General features: G+C 49.6%; 1 protein-coding gene across 2 annotated transcripts in view; it reads right to left on the reverse strand.

Moving 5' to 3' along the window:
• OLFML2B (olfactomedin like 2B) overlaps positions 1 to 22,820 on the reverse strand; it is a 40,196-nt gene that overhangs the window by 7,502 nt on the left and 9,874 nt on the right. Inside the window, exons 4-6 of one of the 2 annotated variants that reach the window (XM_008984797.5) lie at positions 16,053 to 16,229; positions 9,917 to 10,142; positions 7,194 to 7,727 (exon numbers count right to left, since the gene is read on the reverse strand). In XM_008984797.5, the coding sequence (XP_008983045.4) occupies positions 7,194 to 7,727; positions 9,917 to 10,142; positions 16,053 to 16,229 (937 nt within the window). Of the gene's footprint in view, positions 1 to 7,193; positions 7,728 to 9,916; positions 10,149 to 16,052; positions 16,230 to 22,820 lie in introns of both variants that reach the window. The other variant, XM_002760207.6, reaches the window with a different exon arrangement.

The raw sequence follows: 22,820 nt of genomic DNA on the forward strand, positions 1-22,820 counted from the left end.
CCGTTGACTCTTTTCTTCATGAAAGGTTTTTCTGTAGTGTGTGATGCTGTTTGATAGCATTTTACCCAAAGTAGAATTTCTTTCAAATTTGGACTCAAACCTCTGAAACCCTGCCACTGCTTTATCGACTAAGTTTATGTAATATTGCAAATCCTTTGTTGTCATTTCAACAACCATCATGGTGTCTTCACCAGGAGTAGGTTCCATCTCAAGAAACCACTTTCTTTGTTCATCCATAAAAAGTAACTCCTCAGCTGGGTGAGGTGGCTCATGCCTGTGATCCCAGCACTTTGGGAGGCTGAGGTGGGTGGATCATGAGGTCAAGAGATCGAGACCATCCTGGCCAACATGGTGAGACCCCATCTCTACTGAAAATACAAAAATTAGCTGGGTGTGGTGGCGAGTGCCTGTAATCCCAGCTACTCGGGAAGCTGAGGAAGGAGAATCACTTGAACCTGGGAGGTGGAGGTTGCAGTGAGTGGAGGTCGCACCACTGCACTCCAGTCTGGCAACAGAGTAAGACTCTGTCTCAGAAGAAACAAAACAAAACAAAAACAAAAATAAAGAAGTAACTCCTCATCCATTCAAGTTTGACCATAGGATTGCAGCAATTCAGTCCCATCTTCAGGCTCCACTTCTAATTTCCACCACATCTGCAGTGACTTCCCCCACTGAATCCCTCAAGTTCATCCATGAGAGTTGGAATCCACTTATTCCAAACTCCTGTTAAAGTTGATATTTTGACCTCCTCCCATGAATCATGAATGTTTTTAATGATAAATCCTTTACAAAGATTTTCCATTCACTTTGCCCAGATCCATCAGAGGAATCATGATCTATGGCAGCTACAGTCTTACAAAATGTATTTCTTAAATAGTAAGAGTTGAAAGTCAAAAGGATTCCTTAATCCATGGGCTCCAGAATGAAGGCTGTGTTGGCAGGCGCGATAGCATTCATTTCCTTGCACATCTCCATGAGAGATTTTGGGTGAATAGGTGCGCTGGCAAAGAGCAGTCATGTTTTAAAAGTAATCTTTCGGCTGGGTGTGGTGGCTCAAGTCTGTAATCCCAGCATTTTGGGAGGCTGAGGTGGGTGGGTCACTTGAGGTTGGGAGTTTGAGACCAGCCTGGCCAACATGGTGAGACTCCATCTCTACTAAAAATACAAAAAATTAGCCGGGCATGGTGGCATGCACCTGTAATCCAAGCTACTCAGGAGGCTGAGGCAGGAGAATCACTTGAACCCAAGAAGCAGAGGTTGCAGTGAGCTGAGAGTGCACCACTGCACTCTAGCCTGGGCAATAGAGCAAGACTCGGTTTCAAAAAAATAAAATAAATAAAATGGCAATGATCTCTTTTTCTGAGCAGTAGGTCTCAACAAAAGGCTTAAATTATTCAGTAAACTATGCTGTAAAAAGATGTGCTATCATCCAAACTTTGTTCTTCCATTTATAGAGCACAGGAGAGTAGATTTAGCATAATTCTTAAAGGCCCTAGGATTTTTAGCATGGTAAATGAGCACTGGCTTTGATCTAAAGTCACCAGCTGCGTTAGCCCCTAACAGAAGAGTGAGCTTGTCTTTTGAAGCTTTGAAGCCAGGCATTGACCTCTCATTTTTAACTATGAAAGTACTAGATGGTGTATCTTCTTCCAGTAGATGGCTGTTTTGCCTACACTGAAATCTGCTGTTTAGTGTAGCCACCTTCGTCAATGATCTTCACTAGATCTTCTGGATAACTTGCTACAGCTTCTACATTAGCACTTGCTGCTTCACCTTGCATTTTTATGTTACGGAGATGACTTCTTTCCCTAAACCTCATGAACCAGCCTCTGTTAGCTTCAAACTTTTTTCTGCAGCTTCCTCACCTCTCTCAGTCATCACAGAATTTAAGAGAGTTAGGGCCTTGCTCTGGATTAGGCTTTCGCTTAAGGGAATGTAGTCGTTGGACTGACTTTCTATCCAGATCACTAAAACGTTCTCCATATCAGCAATAAGGCTGTTTTATTTGCTTATCATTCATGTGTTCACTGGAGTAGCACTTTTAGTTTCCTTTTCCTTTGCATTCACAACTTGGTAAACTGTTTGGCACAAGAGGCCTTGCTTTCGGCCTATTTCAGCTTTTGACACGCCGTCACCACTCAGCTCTGTCATTTCTAGCTTTTGATTTAAAGTGAGAAGTGTGGGATTTTTCCATTCACCTAAACACCTAGAGGCCACTGCAGGGTTATTAATTGGCCTAATTTCAATATTGTTGTGTGTCACAGAATAGAGAGGCCCAAGGAGCGGGAGACAGACATGGGAATGGCTAGTTGGGGGAGCAGTCAGAACACACACATTTACGGATTAAGTTCACTGCCTTATATAACTGTGGTTGGTGATACCCCAAAACAATGACAACAGTAATATCAAAGATCACTGATCACAGATCATCACAACATACAAAGAAGAAGTTTGGGATATTGCAAGAATTACCAGAATGTGACATAGAGACACAAAGTGAGCACATGGGGTTGGAAAATGGTGCTGGTGGAATTGCTTGACACAGGATTCCCACAAACCTTCAGTCTGTGAAAAATGCACTCTCATCTGCGAAGTACAACAATGCAAAGTGCAATAAGATGGGGGCATACCTGGATGTCTTTACTTACAGAAGCATGGAAAAGCAAATAACACCGTAAGGAAAGAGACAGAGAGAGAGGCACGTACACACCATGAATGGAAGAAGAAGAGATTTGTATTTACTGCTGGCAGGCAGTTTCCCCAGCCTTTTGAGCACGGGCCCCGCATTGTCATTTTGCACTGGCCCTGGTGCTCTTGTTTGCTCTGCTTCTTCTCACTGCCATGCCACTTTCCTCCTTTGCCTAATTTCCCCCCATGCTACAAGACAGCTAGGCCAGCATCTCTTTCCCGAAGAGGGTCCTGGGCTGCCTCAGTCTCCCTCAGTGACCACTGCAGCCTCTGTCCTCCAGTGCTCACCACCCTGCACTGAAGTCAGTGTCCGTGTCAGTCTCACATACAAGCTGTGCAGCTCCAGGGCAGGGCCCGGGCCGTTTCTGTCTTTGCATCCCTGACTCCCACAGCACTCACATGTCCTGAGTGCTCAGCACTTAATCCTGGACCGAATCCGAATACCATTTCCATGTTAGAGCCCTCTCTCAGCATCGAGTCCCTACTTCTCATTCCCTTCATCATCAGGCCCCAGCTCCCTGCCTGGAATTCCATCACTCTCCCTCATGCATCCCCATCTGTGCCGGCGCACCTGGGCTGCCTTCCATTCCCTGCCCACCCGGCTCATGCTCTTGGCTCTGCCTGGAGAGTTCTTCTTTGCCATCTGAGCCTGGTGAGCTGGGGAACACCCTCAGAGAGGAGTCTCATGGTAGAAGTGATGCGACGCTCCCGGACCGCGTGCATCTGTTGCTGGCCACACTTCCCACGTGCTCAGCCACTTCAGTCACTGCTGCCTCCCTGCACCTTTGGGAAAGTGACCACTTCTTGCTCACTTTGGATCTTTGCAGTCGAGCATGCTGTAGTGCTGGATGAGTTATTAATACTAGCTGACTCTTTGTCCTCATCAAGAGGCTTAGACTTCAGTCCTTTACCACCTGCAAAGATATATTTTACCCATTATATATTCTTACATCTAGGACTAGAGGCCCCTGCGTTGTACGATGATGGGATTCCCAGTGGTCTGAGGGATCTGGGTTAGGAGCACCAGCAAAGAGACTGAGACCAGTGGAGCTGGGGCCAAGAAGCTGGGGCTGGGGGAGCTGTTTGGGCTCTGCAGAGGCTCTGGAAGCCGCTTCAGCCCACATCAGCATCGCCTTTCTTGGGCTGCCCCAGGCCAGCCTCCCTGACACAAGACAGGCAGGACTGGCCATCACACCCCATGGTCAGCACAGCTGGCCAAGCCTTGGGGGTGGTTACAGTCATCTGCTTTGTGGGGGAGATGGAGACATTCTTCATAGTTCATGATATTTCCTAGTTTCAAATAGAAGCCAGGCTCTCTCTGGTATTGTCATAAACTGACTATCCTCTTTGTCTCCTCCTCCCACCCACCCTCTCTCACTCCAAACCAACCCCTTCTACAAAATGCATCAGGAATTGTAGTTGCTAAAGTCTGGGAATCTGCAGAGCCTTGGCCACGTGGCACTTTTATTTCTCTGCAGTAGCCGGGGCTATTCCCAAAGCCAGGGCTGTCTGGAGCAGAAGTGCCTTCTCGGATGGTACAAATCCTACCAAAGCCCCGGCTCCAATTACTGACAACGTTTTTCCTCCCTCTGTCCTACAGCTACACTATGACCAAATACTTTATTTGCACAGCCAAAAATACATCCTAATTTACTTGTTTTGGATTTTTTTTGAAAATGTTATAACTCTCCTGAAGACAACAGTAGACATTTTAGGACATCACAAAATCAGGATTGGAAACCATGGGATAAAATCTTTTAAAAGCAGCCCTGTTTACAACCACATCTTAAATAGCTCAAAAATCAAAATTGCTGGGTTCATCAATCAGCAAACAAGCTTTCCCAGGTAGCAAATCTATTTCAGACAAATGCTTTTTATTAACTGACGGCGGGGAGATGTCAGCCCATCACAGTCTTCCTTGGCCAGGCACAGGCAATTCGGGGGCTGCAGAGAATGTTAGGCATGAAAATTCCATCTTTGAGATGGAGTTTCACTCTTGTCGCCCAGGCTGGAGTGCAATGGTGCAATCTCGGTTCACTGCAACCCCTGCCTCCTGGGTTCAAATGATTCTCCTGCCTCAGCCTCCCAAGTAGCTGGGATTACAAGCATGCACCATCATGCCTGGCTAATTTTGTATTTTTAGTACAGACAGGGTTTCTCCATGTTGATCAGACTGGTCTCGAACTCCCAATCTCAGGTGATCTGCCCACCTTGGCCTCCCAAAGTGCTGGGATTACAGGCGTGAGCCCCCGCGCCTAGCCTTGGCAGTGACAGAATATTGAAAATAATTCCCAGAAACAAACTTATCAAAGTTCCACATCACCTGGACAGCCAAAGCTTTTTTCTTCTCTGGGCCACCCCTCCTCTCACCCCTTGGCATTCGAAGAACACACTACATCTGTATCCATGTCTATTTCTTCTGCAGTCGACAGAAGAGGCGAGAACCCCAGCTCCTCTGAAAAATGCCACAGGCTAGTCTTGAAGCAAACCTTACATCCTCAGCATGATGATGTTATTCCGTTGAATAGAATATTGAATAAGGGAAAATGTCATTTCTACCACCAGGTAAATGACTGCTGGGACCCAAGGTTTCCCTGGGCATCAGCATCTCATCAAGCTACTGGAGGAGGACAGAGTTCTAAGAGCCCCTGGAAACAGCAGAAAAGCCCACTGGCAGCAAAGCCCTGGGGAGGCAGCTGGGGACAGGCTGGGTGCTGGGACCCAGGTTAGGAGGTTATGGAGACAGAAGAAGACTCACTCCTGGCTAGCAAGGGAAGAGGCTCCCAGGCCGGCAAACACCATTGCCTGACGGCATGCAAGGTGTGTGGGTCCTACCTGCAGCCTGTCTTCATTGTTAGTGTTTTAGCAAACTGTGGTGGGACAACAGGGATTTTCAAATACTTGGAGGAACATTCCCTCTCACCCAAGGGTGACAGGAAGCTGAAGTGGTGGAGGTATGAGGGCCCAGGGAAGTTCACTCCCACGGCAGAGGAGGAGGCAGAGTGCTGGCTTCAGGGCCTGTTCTCAAGAGCACACAGGCCAGGCTGCTCAGAGCTACTGCACAAGCGGTAGCCTCTGCTCCGACGCCAAGGCAGTTTAGAGAAACACAGCGGGATCCCCACCTCGGAAACTTAAACATTCTCTCCTGTTCCCACCCTCACCTCTGAGGCTCAAGAACTGCCTTCTTGCTTAGCTTCCACCAGGCCAGGGTTCATGAGATTTTGCCCTGGGGACCATTTTTATGGGCTATTTCCCTGCTCTCACTCTGCCATTTTTCTGAAACTTTCACCCAGTAAGAATCCACTCCTGTATCATGGCCTGATAAACTTCTGCAGAAAACCACAGCATATACTGAGACCCAGAGAAGGCTGAGATTTGGCCGAAGTCACACAGCTATCAACGGCAGAGACCAGAGTGCCTGACGCCCAGCAGGTGCGCCTTCACCACCCTGTCTCTGGCAGCGGCTGGCACCTTATGCTGAGGAGGGATTCAGAACAAGGCTGCCAAGGGCGTGAAAGATGGGAAAAGGGAAAGATATGGACAGGGCAAGCCATATCCTCTGTCAAATCAAGTGTATTTTTCAACAAATATTTGATGAAATTATTACTCAATAGCGTTATTTTTCAGTGGTGATTTAACGAACGCTTGGTTGAGTTCTCTTTGGAAGGATATTTGTAACTAGCCCCCATTTTTCCTTTTTCAGTTCCCTTTTTTCCCTACTTTCCTATTTCACTGCTCTGAGTTCTCTTGGGCCGTGGAGCTCCCAGGCACAGAATAGGGCTGCATTCTCTATGCTTCCAGAACATACCTTGTTTTTTTTGACCTAACAGTCAGGAGGCTTCCCTTCTCTGCTTAGAAAACTCCTATTCATCCTTCAAATCCCAGCTCAAATGACGCTTCCTTAGAAAAGTTTCCCCAGCCTTCCTGGCAGCCAGGCAAAGCTAAGATTCCTTCTTTCCTTTCCCTGTTTCTCCATTTCTCTGGTACAGCACCTGTCACACGGCGCCATGATGTTTCCGTGCTCTCCATGGGTGGGGCTCAGGATTTGGCGCTGGGGCCCATTGCACTGGGTATTTCCCTGCTCTCACTCTGCTACAAATCTGGGACTTCCCCCACAGTAAAAACCCTTTGTTCTTTTGTGGCCTGGTAAACTTACGGCAGAAAAATTCACTAATTCATCACTGGATACCCCAACACCCATCATAAAGCCTAGTGCACAGAAAGCACTCAACAAATATTTATAAAACTGCCTCATGAAAGCAAATCTTGGCTTCATTAATTTACATATATATTTTAGAAAAAAGAGTCCCATTCTTGCCACTGGCACATTTTCATAACACATAAACCCTAGGTGTTAAAACTAATCGTTGGTCAAAGGCATAACTCCACTAGCCATTCCCGTGAGGAACTTTGACCGTCTGGCCTCTCCTCCTCTCAACATATTTTCAGGCTCAGCCTCTTACCTGAGCTGATCAGGAGACCAAGACCAGGTACAGTGAACTCACCTATGACATTCCGGATGTCATCTTCTTCTTCAGGGCTCAGCGTGGGACTGGCAGGCGTTGTTTGCTGCCCAGCAGGAGCGTTTTTCCCCATTGAGTCTGTTCTGACTGTGGTGGGAGGCACTGGGGCTGTGTGCGTAGCTTCCATCAACTCGTCCCTGGGAGGCACTGCCGGAGGAGCTGGGGCTGTGGGTTGCTGGGTGGCTGTGTGGGCCACGGTGGTGGCTGGTACGTGAGGAGAGGGCTGCTGGACTGACTCCCTCTTGGGATCTGGAGATGCCGAGGTTGTTTGGAATGTTGCTGAAAATGGTCCCACTGAGGCAGGGTCGGCGATGCTGGGAGCTGAGGTGGAGGGCGGTGGCAGTGCCGAGGACCAGGCTGTGATCGGAGTGTTCAGGTCAGTTGCTGCAGCAGTGCTGTGTCCCTGACGGGTGGCTGCCGGCCTCCGGGTGGCACTGGCCAGCAGGTCGTTGTGTCTCAAGAGCTGATCTTCAATCAGCAAATCCACTCCATTCTCACCACTGAAAAACTCGTCTTCTGTGAAACAAGCACAAAGTTCACTGTGGCACAGAAGAGAAGCAACCTACAGATGACAAAGAGCACATGGCCATGGGCAGGTGAATGAGAGGGAGCCTTTCCTTAACACGGTGGCCTGAGTTGGAGAGGGGGCCTGGCTGGGATTTCGGAAGAAGCTGGGCAGGAGCACAGATGGAAGGACAGTGTATTTCCAGGAGGTTCCTCTGAACAGACTGCAGCCACGCACCCCCCCAGGACTCAGGGGTCACTGGCACGACACATAGTCATGGGCCCTGAACCCCAGTGGCTGGGAGTAAGTGAGTCATCCAATCCATCCATCCAACAAATGTTTTTGTTTGTTTGGTTTTTGAGATGGAGCCTCAGTCTGTCACCAGGCTGGAGTACAGTGGCATAATCTCAGTTCACTGCCACCCCCACCTCCCTGGTTCAAGTGATTCTCCTGCCTCAGCCTCCCAAGTAGCTGGGATTACAGGCGTGCGCCACCATGCCTGGGTAATTTCTGTATTTTTAGTAGAGACGGGGTTTCTCCATGTTGGCCAGGCTGGTCTCCATCCCCTGACCTCATGATCCACCTGCCTCAATCTCCCAAAGTGCTGGGATTACAGGTGTGAGCCACCGTGCCTGGCCTCCAACACATGTTTATGAAGTTTGGATAGCAACAGTGAGCAAAACAAGGATCCTTGACCTCATGGAGCTTCCATTTAGTGGTGGAGACACTGGATAATAGGCAGGATTGTGCACTTGAAGGTGCTATGGGGAGCAAAGAATAGGGTAAAGAGAGTCAGAAAAGTTAGAAGGGAAGGGAAAGTTGCAGAGAAGAATAAAGTGGTGAGGATGAGACTCACTGAGCTGGGGGATAAGACTCACTGAGCTGGGGGGATGAGACTCACTCACTGAGCTGGGGGATGAGACTCACTGAGCTGAGGGATGAGCAGCTGCCTGGAGGAGGTAAAGGAATCAGCAAGCGGCCAGCAGGGACAACAGTTCCAGGGGTGAGTAACCGCAGAGCAAAGGCCCTGAGGCAGAATGTGCCTGCAGTGGCCCAGGCGCAGCGAGGTGGCCAGCGTGACTGAAGCAGAAGAGGGGGAAGTGGCCAGAGGTGAGGTCAGAACGAGGGCAGGTGCTGGGCATGCATGGCTTAGAGGCTGTGTGTGGACTTCAGTTTTTATTCTGAGCGAAACGGAAGGCTGCAGAGATGGAACATAGAGAGGCCAACATTTCTTTGAACACAAAGAGCTGTAACCACAAAATTAATTAGTAGATGTCACATGCTCATTAAAAGCACCATTAAGGAACTAAAAATGCAAGCTGTAAGTAGGGAGAAAATACGTGCAACGCATATGAAGACAAAGAACTTGTATCCAGAATATGTAAAAAACTCCCACAAATCAACACAAAAAAAGAGCAAAAAAAAAAAAAAGACACAGTTAAACATGGGCAAAATGATGATACCAGCTACTGGGTGGAGAATAAATGGGGTGGAGGCAAAGGCAGAAGCAAGGAGACAGACAGGAGGCTGCTGCATCTGCCCTGATGGGGAAGGACCTGCTCAGACACAGTAGGGAAGGGGGAAGAGCAGATGCCTGCTGGGAACGCTGGGCAAAGAAAAGAAAGAAGACAAGAGGAGGAGGAGGAGGTTCAGGAGGAGGAGGAGGAAGAGGAGGTGCAGGAGGAGGAGGAGGAAGAGGCGACAAGGAGCACAGGAAGAGGAAGAGCCTAAGGGAACAAGGTAAAGGTGATGGAGAAAGGGATCGTCTCTCTTCCATGAAAAAGGAAGGACAGAGATCAAAGGGAAGGTGCTGGAGACTCAGACAGGAAGCTCAGGGTGCCTAGAGGAAGGAGCAGGCGGGGAAGCCCACTGCATGGCTCTGAGGGAGTCAGTCCTCCCAAGCCTCAGTTTCCTCATCTGCAAACGGGGAGGACTGAACTGGAGGGCACTGAAGTCCCTTCCAGCCCAGCCACGCTCTGCCATATGGTCTTCTGCAAGCCCAGAGAAGTTAAGTGCCTTGCCCAACACCACTCAGCGAGTTGTGAGGAAATGCAGTGAGAGCTCTGGATAACAGACCCACAGCAGTAATCGAAATGTAGAAGGGGTATATGGCTTCCAGAAAGTCCATCCCCACACGGTCCAAATGGTGACTCTCCCTCCCTGCCCTGCCTCTGGGGCCACCCTCCTGACCCCAACTCACGCTGCTCTTCGATGTCATTCTCTTCCTCAGAGACCTTGGCTTTATAGTAGGTGATGCCCCGGATGACGGTGGGCTGGGAGGCTGGCCGGCCTCTCAGGTGGACCTGCCTCTGCAGGGGCCGCTGCGGCTTCATCACCTCAGGTGGAGCCAGGGGTCGCGTCTGCAGGAGCTCGATGGAGTTGATCTGCTGGGACACGGTTTCTTCCTGCAGAAATCGCTCTTCATACTGTTCCTCAGAGGGGACACAAGGAAAGGTCGGGTCACTGGTCAGAGAGGCAGTGGGCAGGTGGGGGCAAGGCTGGAGCCAAGGCTGTGCTAATAACAGCAGCACCTCCGAAGAGCCAGGCATTGTTCCAAGCACTTTATACGTTTACATATATTAACTAATTTAATCTTCTCAGCAGTTCTATGAAGTAGGCTCTATTTTTATCATGATCATATACAGATCAGGAAACTGAGGCATAGAGAGGTTACATAAATTTCACAAGGTCCCACAGCAGGTGAGTGGTAAGGCAGATTGAACCCAGGAAGTCTGGTTCTAGAATCAGTCTCTATGCTTGACTCATCATACTGCCCAGAGAATGCAGCCCTCCTCTTGGCTCTGGCCGAGGGATGCTGGGTGACTTAGATCTGGTGTAAGTTGCTTCCAGTGAGATCCATGTGAGGGGAGGGTGCTTGGCCTGGGACGTGAAGCCAAAGGACCAGGAGACACCGCCTCAGGATGAAGCTTGTTACGGCAACCAAAATAAGCTTCCTAAAACACGTCACGCCCATCCCCCAAACCCTCCTCCTGCATACTTTAGTCCAAAGTAAAACTGATCTTGACCTAGCTCAGCATTCTTCTCTCTTGTTGTGTGTCCTGTACCCCACACCCTAGGCACTCCAATCACTTGGCTCCCTACTGAAACTCTTGGCTCTCCTGAGCCGCTGGATCTCAGTTCAGACTGTTTTCTCTGCCTGGAAAGCCATTATACTTCTTCCCCCCAATATAGCTCCTTATTTGTCTATTTCTCAAGGCCCAGCTAAAATCTCAAGCCCCCAAGGAAATACTCCTGGACCTTCTAATTCAGAATTAATCCATCTTCCCCAAGATGCATTTTGTGCTTTATGGCAGAGATTTCTCATTGACTACTCAAATTCCCTGCCCTCTTGTTCCTTACTAATAAAGACCTGGTTTTATGGGGATGGCGTTGGGACTGAATTCTGGCCAGTGGGGTATGGGAAGAAGTTGGTGGGATGTGCATTTGGAAAAGTTCTCTGTATAAGAGGGGCTGACTCAGCTGGGAGGCATCTTTTGCTCTCTTCCTCATTTCTCTGGACTGAAATGTGGACAGAATGGCTGGAGCTGAGCAGCCATCTTGTGTTCATGAGGGGATTTGGAGGATGAAAGTCACTAATGACATCTTGGAACTAATCATACCAGCTCTGGACTGCCAGCCTCCAGAGCGTTTTTTTACGTGAAAGAAAAACAACACTTTCTATTGTTTAAGGCACTGTATTTGGGTCTCTCACCCAAGCTGAACACAAGTCCTAATGACTACAAGTCTGTGATTCTACTGTAGCACCTCTCCTAGCCTGCTTTCCATAGGCACTGTTTAGTCTCTGTAGACTACGGGAATCCGAAAGAAGAGAGACCATTTCTTGTTCATCTTTGATTTATCTGGATGGAGGCTCCCTAATATTTGTACATCAGAATCATAACAAATCCCAAGGAATTGGTAACTGGCATTTGATTTTGTCAAACAAAGGATGCTTAAAAGTAGGCAGCACATGGCCGGGTGACTGGGCATTTGGATGGCACTATGAGAGTGCCCCTGTGACAGCTCTGATCATGCAGATGGAGCACCCTGTCCTCCACAGAGCTGCTGCCCAAGGAGGAGCCCCCGTGTCCACAGTGTGGCAGGATCTCAGGTCCTGTGTTGGTCTGTCCAGGCAGACTCCCTGTCCAGGATTATAATCACCCACCTTTGAAAGCAAAGGAGCTTGGGCATACGACCTGTGAACTGACCGTGCTCAAATTCAGGGCCATCCCACAGGTGGGTCCGGCTGCTGTGGTGGCGCCATCAGAGAAGTGTGGGAGCCTGAGAGGAGCATGGCTCAGCCCTGCTCTCCCCAGGACTCTGATGGCTGAATAATGAAGAGGTGGCTTCCTGCAGCCACCTAAACCATGAGGTCCCTTCTCAACCAGGAGGAGGGGAATGAGCTCCTTTTAATCCTGTAATTCTAGGCCTTGGCAGAAGCCACCCAGAGAGCAGAGCCCATGTGGAAGCTCCAACCTGTGTTCCTGGATGCCCGGTACCCCGAGGCAGGGCCGGGCCTTTAGCCACTCCATGTTGGCTGTAGGGATCCGGCCACCATGACCAATGTGCGCCTTTTGCACAGAAAGAAGCAAACCAGGCTCTTGCTTTGATCTTTACGATTTGGCCTGGAGAAAGCCCTGAGTCTTCATTAACCCCAAGAACACCCCCAAGCCTGTGCCTGCTTTCTCATGCCAAGAGAGTTCATCTGGATGGCACAACCAATGGGCTCATGTATCTCTCCCTCCCTAGCACACAGTGGTGACCGACTCCTGAAGGCAGGGGACACCCTTCTGCCAGCCTGCTCTCTCTGCCCAGGGGAAACAGGCGACATGCCCGGCTGCGCCTGGGGCAGCCCCCACTCCGGCTCCTTGCCGCTCCCTCAGTTCCTTGTTCTTGCTGGTGATGGACCCTCCACCTCAGCTGTAGGCGATATCTGGTTGCTGGAGATGATATTTTAATGAAAGCTTATTATGGCCGTGTCCCTTTGTATTATTTTTAACCCTTACAACAATGGGGAAGGTAGATACCATCATCCACATTTTACAGATGAGGAAACAGAGGCTCAGAGTCGTTCAGCAACTTGGTTAAAAGTCAATCAGTTCAGTGGCTGAGAGGAGCACTTCTCAATCACTTAACTCAGGTTGGCTCCTTGCTGCCTGCCCTCAGCCCTGCCTCTTCCTTCCATTAAGCCCTCCGCCCACAGCTGTGACCACAAGACGAACTTGCCTGCCATCGCCTGCCTCCCCAAGTCCTCTGCGCCGTGGTCTGGCTTCCACCCAGCAGACTTGGGAGATCCCTCATTTCCCACTGGGAAGAGCAGCCCGGCAGGCTGTCAGGAGACCCTGGCCACAGCCCGTGACTCAGACGCTGAAGGGCATCTAATTACCAGACCCTGGTCTCCCTCTGCATTGCAAACGCAGGTTGTCATTTCTTCGCCACAAACCCCAGGAACTGTCTTTAATTCCAGGCTCTTGGGGAAGGGTGGGAACTGCAATGCCTTCTCCCAGCCAAGGAGATGGAGCAAGACCATGGACAGCCCTTGCCAGGGAACATATAATTTCCTCAGATCCACTGGCGACAGGCTGCACGGGGTGGCAGCGGCCCCCACCAAGCTTCGATTTCCTTTCTCTGTGAATCCAAGAGTCTGTTGTATGACTTCAGCTTCTGGAGTCAAATATTCCCACTCCCACCCTCCTCTCTCTACTCCCAACCCAGCCCTCAGAGCCCCATGCCAACCCTCCAGGCAAGGACCATCTCAGAGAGAAGCCCTCAACAAATTACCACTCACCATTCCAAGAAAGCTCTGACATCATCTACAGGAACCCTGAAAATAAACAACCAGACCCCGTGCTCCTTCCACCCACTTTTTGGCATGGGGTTCACTAAAGAGAGGGACGGCAAGGTCCTGCCTTGGAGCCTCTGGTACCACTTCCCCTTTCTGCCCCACCGCCCTGGTGGGGAAGGATTGTGCTAACTTCAGCAGTGTGATGAATGGGGGACTGGAGGAGGGGAAGGGACTTTGCTGAGCAAGGAGAAAAGGGGTTTGGTGTATTTGATCTGGTTTGCCGTTTGCCCTCAGGAAATCTGAGCTGGGTTCCCAAACATACCACATAATGTGTCATCCAGACAACAGATGCATTCTTAAGCTCAGTCGAATGGGAAACTGGAAGCCAGAGCAGGCAAGGGACGCCTGGTTCCACTGGGCAGCTGGGCCGCTGATGCCAGGTGGGCTGAGATAAGAGACACTGTGCCCCAGGTTTAATGAGTGGGACACTTCAAGTTCCCTTCCAGCCCAAATGTCTTCTGGCTCCTTGGTTTATGAGCTCAGACCCACTCAGAGATGCCCCACTAAGCAGCCTAAACATGTGCTCAGTAGCTAGCATGTCAGGGACACCCAAATTGAGAATCAAAATAATTTTTGAAGAAATATGATGTTTCCAAAAAAGCACCAAAGTAGTCATCATGGGCAAAGCCAGCAAATTATTGGCCTTTCTTATGGCTAGTTTATGGCTTGGAATTGTTATTTTGAGTTACATATTGGGGAGAGTGGAGGCACCATATTCTTTTCAGGGCTTGTTGCCTCAAAAGCCCCAATCTGCCTGCAGTCCTGCCTTTGGAACATGTGTGCCCAAGATCGCCAAAGCCAGCCGCTGCCTGCCTGTTACCACTTTGATGAACTGCCCTACGCAAGAGTTTCAGGCCCACATACCCAGCCTTCCTTTCTCTCTCAATTCTCAGTGGTCCAGGCAACCCAGTCCCACACAGCAACACGTCCCCAAAGTTCTCCACACCGCAACACGTCCCCAAAGTTCTCCACACCACAGCCTACAGAGAAACCAGCTCAGGGGCTCCAGCTGTCTCAGGTCCTACTCAATCCACACTCAGAACAACTCCCCGAAGCCGAGGAGACCCCTTGGTGGCCCACCTGGAACTCACTCCCTGGAAAAAAGTGTGCCGCAACTCTGCCATCTACCATCAACCCCTGGTAACCAGTTAAAGTAAACAAAGTCTCTCTTAAATGCTGCCATCCCCTGGCTGCCCACTTGATCCAGACCTGTCTTGCTAATAGTGTGCCTTGCTAATAGGACTCTTCAAGTCCCGCCACCAAAACTTACCTGTTACCTCTTCTACTCTTTTGGATTATCTCCCAAATTAATGCCTATTTCTTCGACAACTCAGTAAACAACCCAATACATTAAATGGTAACACATTTAACCTTTAGTACATAAACATAACTTAGTAGGAACTGGAGCCAAAAGAAGCAGGCACCAAATGGGGAGGCATTTTCAAGCAAGTGGGTCCTTCAGTATCACTCAAATTACATTAGACAGCGTTCCATTTGTGGGTAAATTCGTGCTAGGGACACAACTGGGTGGGAAGAAACAGAGGTTTGAGACCCTCTGCCACCACTTCCCAACTGGATGAGGGAGAACATGACCATAGCTGGATCGATTTCCTTAGCTGTAAAATGAAGATATCGATCTCTGTCCGGCCTGCTTTTCTAGAGCTGTGATGACGGCCACATGGCATAGTGATGAAAATATGTAGTAAATTACAAAGTCTCCTATAAATGAGGAGGGAGGGAATATAATTTGTTTCCAAATTGGGGCATTTTTGAGAGTAAAAGAGGGTATTATTAATAACCATGCCAGGGCCAGGTACGGTGGCTCACGCCTGTCCTCCCAGTGACTTGGGAGGCTGAGGCAGGAGGATTGCTTATGGCCAGGAGTTCGAGACAAGCCATATTTACAAAAAATACATAGCAAGACCCTGTATTTACAAAAATAAAAATAAAAATTGGCCAGGTATGGTAGCATGTCCCTGCAGTCCTAGCTAATCAGGAGGCAGAGGCAGGAGGATAACTTAAGCCCAGGAATCTGAGGCTGCAAATGTTGAGCTATGATCACAACACTGCACTCCAGCCTTGGTGATAGAGCTGGACCCTGTCTCTTAAAAAAAAAAAAAAGTCACAGCAGACAGCAGGAGTAAACCAGGATGGTCCTAGACAAGACAGCATGCATGTCCTCCCTAGTTACAAACACAAGAGATGGTCACGCACAAAGATGGGATATGAGATTGTAAAAAAATTGGGGCTGGGACTCAGACTCAGATTTCAGTTCTGGCTTCAACACTCGCTGAAGCTCTTGGGGCTTCAGCGTTAAGTAAAACGGGGTCAGCTGCTCATCAAACCTACAGAAGCTGCAGAACTATTGTATGGATGAAGTGAGCTCCTCTCTGTGAAAGGACTGAACCCTGAAAAGTTCTATGCAGAGGAGAGATGCTGGTGTCCACTTCCAGGGCTTGTGATCAGAGGCCCTTGGAGGCTGGGGCCGTACCTCTGGGTGGGCGTAGGCTGCCGCTGCGTCCCTCTGCAGGGCTGAGCGGATGTCTGGCACGCTATCTAGGATGTTTCCGGAGCAGTTTTCTTTGCCTCGCTTATTCATCTCGGTTCGAATTTCTTCCATGTCCTCTTTGATTTGTTCGTTTTCCTTGGTGAGGTTTTTAGAAACTTCCTAAGAAGGAAAAAAGTTAAAAAGATGATCCATGAAAGCACCCTGAAGACAAGCAGGAGGCAGCTAGCAGCCATCTTCGCTCAGAGCACAGAGACACAAGGGACAGGCTGAGAAATCATCCAACAAGTGATTGGGGCTAGAGACTGTGTCCAGTCCTGGGCAGGATGCTGGTGCCAGGTCCCCAGGCAGCATTTCCAGGGCAGCTCAGTGCCGGGATGTCCAACTACAGGAAATACTGCCCAAACTACCATAGCTGTTCTATTAATAACATGGCCAAGTCTCTGGACCACCAGGACACCAGGCTCTTTTTCTGTCCTTTGTATACAGCCCAGCCTCAACCAGTGTTGAAGAACATTAATGAATTCCATTGACTCTCATCCCATGCATGTGAACCAGTAGCTCAGCAATTTTAGAAGAGGTGGCCAAAAAAAAAAATCCAGTCTGCTTTTCTAATGACCATAAACCATTCCCTGTCACTTTAAAAGCATCATTTACATAGAAAATTGATAGTCTGGCTTCAAACTTTTCTATTTGCCCATAAAAACAGTTTCACTAAATGACCCCTTACTTGGCAAATTAGACCTGGTTCCTACCAGAGAGGGCCAAGGCTGCATTTCAGTCAATCAACACTGCTGAGTATCTCCCGACTGTCTAAGTCCAGTGCTACAGAAAGAAAGGCTTTAGGTATTCCTGGGGCTCTGGACCTGGGTCGGGGTGGGGAGATGGCAACTATAACTGGGGATGGACCAACCATGTCAGATTCTGTAAATGGCAAAGGTGAGGTTTCCTGAGTTGAGAGCAGGAGAGTGGAGGCATCCAGGCAGCTTCCTAGAGAAGGTAAACACCGGATGGGAGTTAAATCAAGAAGAGTTGTCGACAGCCTCAGAGGTGCCCCCTCTCCTCTAGTTATTTTTAAAGAGGTTTGACTGCATTGAGATCCAACTTTGCCCTCATACTTAGGTTTCCATGGGCATCTAATTTTTTAATGTGATGTTCTCCTTTGGGCCCTGTTTATGAGGTTGAGGAAGGAACCATATAAAACAGATAATGTGTTTGCTTTCCCTCTTTCTTTAACAAACAGATGCAGGAAGTATAAAAGCTCAGTCATTGCCAGACACAGCCCTGCAGCCTGGGGGGATGCTACTAACATCCTAGAGGGAAGACCCAACGGTGCAGGGCCAGGGGACGTGGGCATATCCAGGCAGTGACACCCAGACACTGTGACTCCAGAGTCCTACAGGGGCTGCCCAGAGAGCCCAATAGGTGTTTGTTAAATGAACCTGGCTCTGAAACCAGCAGCCATGCCATTCTTATGGCGTTTCATTGCATGCCAGATCCTGAGCGCTGGAAGGGCTCAGAGTGTTCCGTGGCACTTAGGCTAAGCCAGCCTCTCTAAATTGCACAGAATTTACCATGAGAGCTAACATCCATGAGAAAGAGGTCTTGTTTTAAGAATGCCCAGAATGAGTGATCTTCCTGGGTGCACAGTCACTCCTGATAGGTGTTATCTATGAGGCGGTCAAGTGTAATGGGTAAGAGCATGGATCTGGAGGAAACCGGTTCACCTCTCTTGCTGCTATTGCTAGATCTGAGATCTCAGGCACATTACTGGAACTCCTCTGCTTCAGTTTCCCATCTGGAAAATGGGGATAATACCAGCACTTTTCCTATAGGTTGTTACGAGGATTAAGTGAGTTAACATATATGGCTGTGCGTGAAACATACTGGACTAAGTGGCTATCATTTTTCATAGAATGTTACAGCCGGAACGGACCTAAGAACTCACGCTTAACCTTTCGTTTCACAGAGAGGAAACTGAGGCCCAGAGCATGAATGAGACTTGCTCAAGGTCACTACAAAAAAGTGGCAGAGTGGAACCAGCACATGGCCTCCTGGATCTTCAGCTCACTTGCTGGATCGCTAAGAACACCAGGAGAGGATCCCAGCACACAGACAGCTCTCAGCAGCGCCGAGCATGTCAAAAAGCCAGAGCATACTTGCAGTCTGGTTTCAGGATACATGACAGGATATGCATAGATGCTTAAAAATACAGAAGTGTTGGACGCTCATGAATCCTCACTATTCAAAGTGTGGTGCAGAGACCAGCAGCATCAGCATCACACAGGTGCTTGCTAGAAATGCAGATTCTCAGGCCCACTCAGCCCTGCTGAATCGGAATCTATATTTTAACAAGATCCCCAGACGCTCTGCATACACATTAAAGTTTGAGAAGCATCGCCTTAAGTGGAGAAAGCTTGGGGCACAGCTGCCTGAAAAGCAGACAGAAATGTGTGACAAGGGCTGTTTTATAGGAGCTGAGTTCTTTCTGTGACTGATGGGAAAGGTTTCTGGCCTCTTAGTGGGGTTCAAGCATTTCTGCAATCCATAAGCACCTGCTGAGAGCAGCACCTGTGGATGCCCCTCCTGCAGCTCTCACAGCCTAACACAGATCACCAAGCTCAGCAGGTGCAGGGATTCAGTGTGTTACCTTTCTATTAAGGCATTCACGTGCTCAGTGCCACACTGAAGGTTCAAGCATGAGCAAGGCCACTGGGATCCTGCCCCGGTGAAGGTCACCCTCCATGAGGGGGGAATAGGCAATAGACAAAGACAAGAAAACATCAACTAGTAAAAAGTGCTCTGCAGAAACTCTGCCAGGCCAATATGGCAGATGCAGGCATTGACTCCTCAGCCAGGTCCATAGGCTTCTCTGAGGAGCGGACTGAGGGGTGTCCACACCTGTGGCCCAGCTCTGGCCCTAGGACTCTTCTAAAGGTGCTGGCACCTCTAGGTGGACTGGCTGGCTGGGCCTAAGTATCCTTAGTATTAGACAGAAGATCTCACTGGATTCCTAAACACCGTGAATCAGTGGGCGTGGCATGCTCACCGTGAGGCAAAGAGCGGCCCTCCAGGTCTTGGGGTTTCTAGGGCGCTAGAGAGCCCCCTTCACATTGATTTATAGTCTCCCAGCCCCTTTCTGGTGTCAGTGAGGAGGCATTATTTGGCATTTCCAAAAAGGAGGGTTTCAGGCAAGCCCACCCTGAGAACCCAGAGGAGCAGTACACTTTATTCCCCTCTGGGGAATGGCAAAGCCCACCAGCCGCCTGAATCAACAACAGGCTGTCGGTGGCATCACCCCATTGGCCTGCAGGCTGAGCCAGCTGGTGTCCCCCAGGGCAGCAGCCACAGCTGCCTCTCATTGGCCACCCCCAGTCAGCCACCTCTAACCCAGGGGTGCTGACCCTTAAGAGCTCCCCACTCCTCCCTGGAACTCTGCACTCCCCACTCCTCCCTGGAACTCTGCACACCAAGGGCCTTTTGTGAGGTGATTCTCAGGAGATGCAGTGAATGCCACCTGTACAGGGTCCCTTCGATTCTGCCCTGGCAGATGAGTGAACCCCATGACCTCATGCCTCAAGCTTTTCCCCCGGGACAGCTGCAGCCATGACATTTATGGTGTGTGCGATTCAGCTTGTGGGTAGTGCTGGCAATGTGGCAGAGGAGGTGGGAACCATGCCTATCTGGCAGAAGCAAGTGTACCCATGCATGGCCCCTGCCAAGGATCCTGGCACCATGAAGAGGGAAGGGAAGAGGGAGGAAGAGCAGGTAGATACAGGGCTGGGACAGAAGGCTGGACACAGACAACTGTGCAATGAAAGTTTTGAGAACCTTGTCGTCATGATTCCTTGGGCCAGGCAGAGCCGAGGAACTGAGAGGTGTTCATAGAACAAGTGCCATGTGTGGGAGAGGTATGCAATTGGGCGTTGGAGGGTGCCTGATGGGAACGGGTGTCTACTGGTGCCACGCTGCCAGTTGGGAACAGGTGTCCATTGCTGACTGCAGACAGATGCACACACACCAGAGGGAAGAGAGCATGCAAATGAGGCAGGGACCCTCAGCAGAGGGGAACCGGATGCAGGTGGCATTAGGAGTACAGCCACCAGTCAGCCCTAGTCAGCATGGCTGGTGCTTTGACAAGCCACGGAGGGCCGGCACAACCAGATGTGTAGACTGATGGAATAGGTATGAAGTGCATAGACCATATCCTGGCCTTGTCCAGCTCTTGTACACGTGTGCGTGTGCCTGGGTGAGACCGTGTAGTGGCTCAAGCCAAAACCTTGGGACCAGGGGAAAGATGACCACAGGGCAGAACTCTAGCAGTTCTCTGTGATCTTGTTTTTACAACCAGAACCAGGGACGGGGTGTGCATAGGGGAAGATACTGGCTCTGGAGACCAGGTGTAAACCACACTGCAGTCACAGCCTGCTTATATAACCATACAGGGCAAGGATTGAAACCTCTCTAGGTCCCAGGTGGAAAAAGAAGGAATGATGGCACCTACCTCACCCAGGCTTGGCATGGAGATGGATGAGGTGCTGCATGTGGTACAGTGCTGGGCACAGAAATCAGGCTTGAGGCATGTGGGTGAAGGTGGAGTGGGAGGGACCCTCAGGGTCTCCATAGCAGACATGCAGGTGGAAAAAGAAAGGGAAGCTAGGGCTTGGTATGGCTGGCATGGGGAGGAAGGTAAGAAGCCAAGGCTGGTGTGCTGTAGAGAGACACACTAGACACCTGTGGGAGAAGAAGCCAGACTACAGGTGGGCCAAACCCTGGCCCCAAGACACACAGCAGGTGCATGCGGCCACATCTGAGGAGGCTGCCTGATAAGTCCCGTGGGCATCAGGATTCCCTGGCAGATAGCTGGGTGTACACAGGCTAAGGTGCAGATGGCAAGCCCGAGGGCAGACAGGACACAGTTTCTCGTGGGAGTGAACTGAGCAAGTGTGAGGGAAACTGGACTCATGCGGGGAGAGCGTGCAGTTCCCATCAGCTCACCGTGCTCACCTTTGCACCCTTCAGGAGACTGCTAGGACCAGATGGCCTGGGACAGCCACCTCAGCTGACAGTGTCTCCTAGCCCCTGGTAAGAAAGCTGGGGAAGAGAACAGCTGGAAACAGCAGGTGCTCCTGATGGCAGGACAGGCAGGCTGCAGCCTAATCCCTCGGACCACAGCTGATGGGAGAGACAGACAGGCCTGGGTTCAGGGAGCCACCAGCTGCTGCATCGAACACTCATCCAACCAAACAGCTGTGGAGCATTTGTCCCACATTAGGTGCTGGACTAGGGCCTGGGTAACAAAGATGATTTGACCCAGCTTGCCCTAAAGAAGTCCAGGGCCTGGCAGGAGAGTCAAACAAGGTAAGAGCAAGAAGTCCCAGGCCTCAGGTGATGAATTTCTATATTAGGGGTAACCTCACCCCTTAAAATAGGGCCACTTGAGCCATGCCTGCCTGCACATTCTGGCAGCTCTAAACTGTTCCTAGGCTGACAGATGAAGGGCCGACACACTGTAAGTCTCTTTAGCCAAGAAGAAAACCTTATGTCCCACAATGGCAAGTTAGATTTGAAGTAAATGCGACCCCTGGAGAGGTAATATATTGGTTAAGATGTAAATTAAATTAAACAGCGTTAGGACTGAAATATATCTTAGAAACATTAACTTCAACCCTCTGCCTTTTCACGTAGGAGGACACAAGTCAGTGGGTAAGCAGTGCCCCTCTCCAAGCCTTCACTTGAGGAAGAAGAGTGAAATGACTTATAGCAAACCCCTTGGAGAGAGCAGATTTGATCAGGAGAGTGAGCCCTGGGAGTGTCTTGATAGGGGTGGAGCGTGGGAGGAAAACGGAGGCTTGGAAAAAGACAGGTCTGCACAGATGAAAATTACATTTTCCTATTACCTGGTGAAAAGATATATCCCCCAGTGTCAGGAACGCTTCTTTGATCTTACCTTTCAGTCCAGAAACACAAAACCCAGCAAAGCTTTAGGTGTGGGGAAGAAGCCCTCAGCAATGCCTGTGCCAGTACATTCTGGGGAGTGGGCCAGCTCTGAGTCTGGAAAATCCATCATGGACTTAAATCTTCTGTGCAACGTTACTAAGAGAAAAGCCTTCAGCTGGGACACAAGTTCCCTGGTGCCATCTATGCTCATGGATGTAGTTTGCAAATTCCAGCAGGTAGATTCGAGAGAAAGAAAAGAGACACACACACCAGAAGGGGCAAGGTAGAAATTACACTATGGAAAGCTTGCAGGCATGCATCTATTTTAAGAGCATGGGCTATGCACCCACACATACACAAAGGCACGTGTGTACATAAGCATTTCAAATACTACAAACACAGGTAGCCTACAGCAAGGTAGGGGTGGGACATTTCTTCACAAAATTTGCAAATTTTATGAAACTAAAGCCTCGATGCTAAAAGATTATTGTAATGATCTATCCCTGTTTGTCTTTTTCTCCACTTAAGTGATGAATCTGCCCCAGAAGCAGTATGTGCTGCTAAGGGTTGAACACCAAGCCTCTAGTCCTGCTGACATTCAGAATCCAGCTTTAGGCCTGGGCAGCCTACAAGTCTTTGGGTCTCCAAGTGCACTTAGAGCTCGGGTGAAGTCTTTTCTCGAGCTGAGTGAGTGCCATCGCCAGCTCTATATGCAATAAACAAGGCTTGCCTTTGCCTTTGGAAGCTACAGATTTTCTTTCTAGACTTTTAACTCCCACCTCTTCAGATATTTATGTTCTGTGCCCGCCCACC

The sequence above is a fragment of the Callithrix jacchus genome, chromosome 18 (assembly GCF_049354715.1).
Source record: "Callithrix jacchus isolate 240 chromosome 18, calJac240_pri, whole genome shotgun sequence".
Lineage (NCBI taxonomy): Eukaryota > Metazoa > Chordata > Mammalia > Primates > Cebidae > Callithrix > Callithrix jacchus.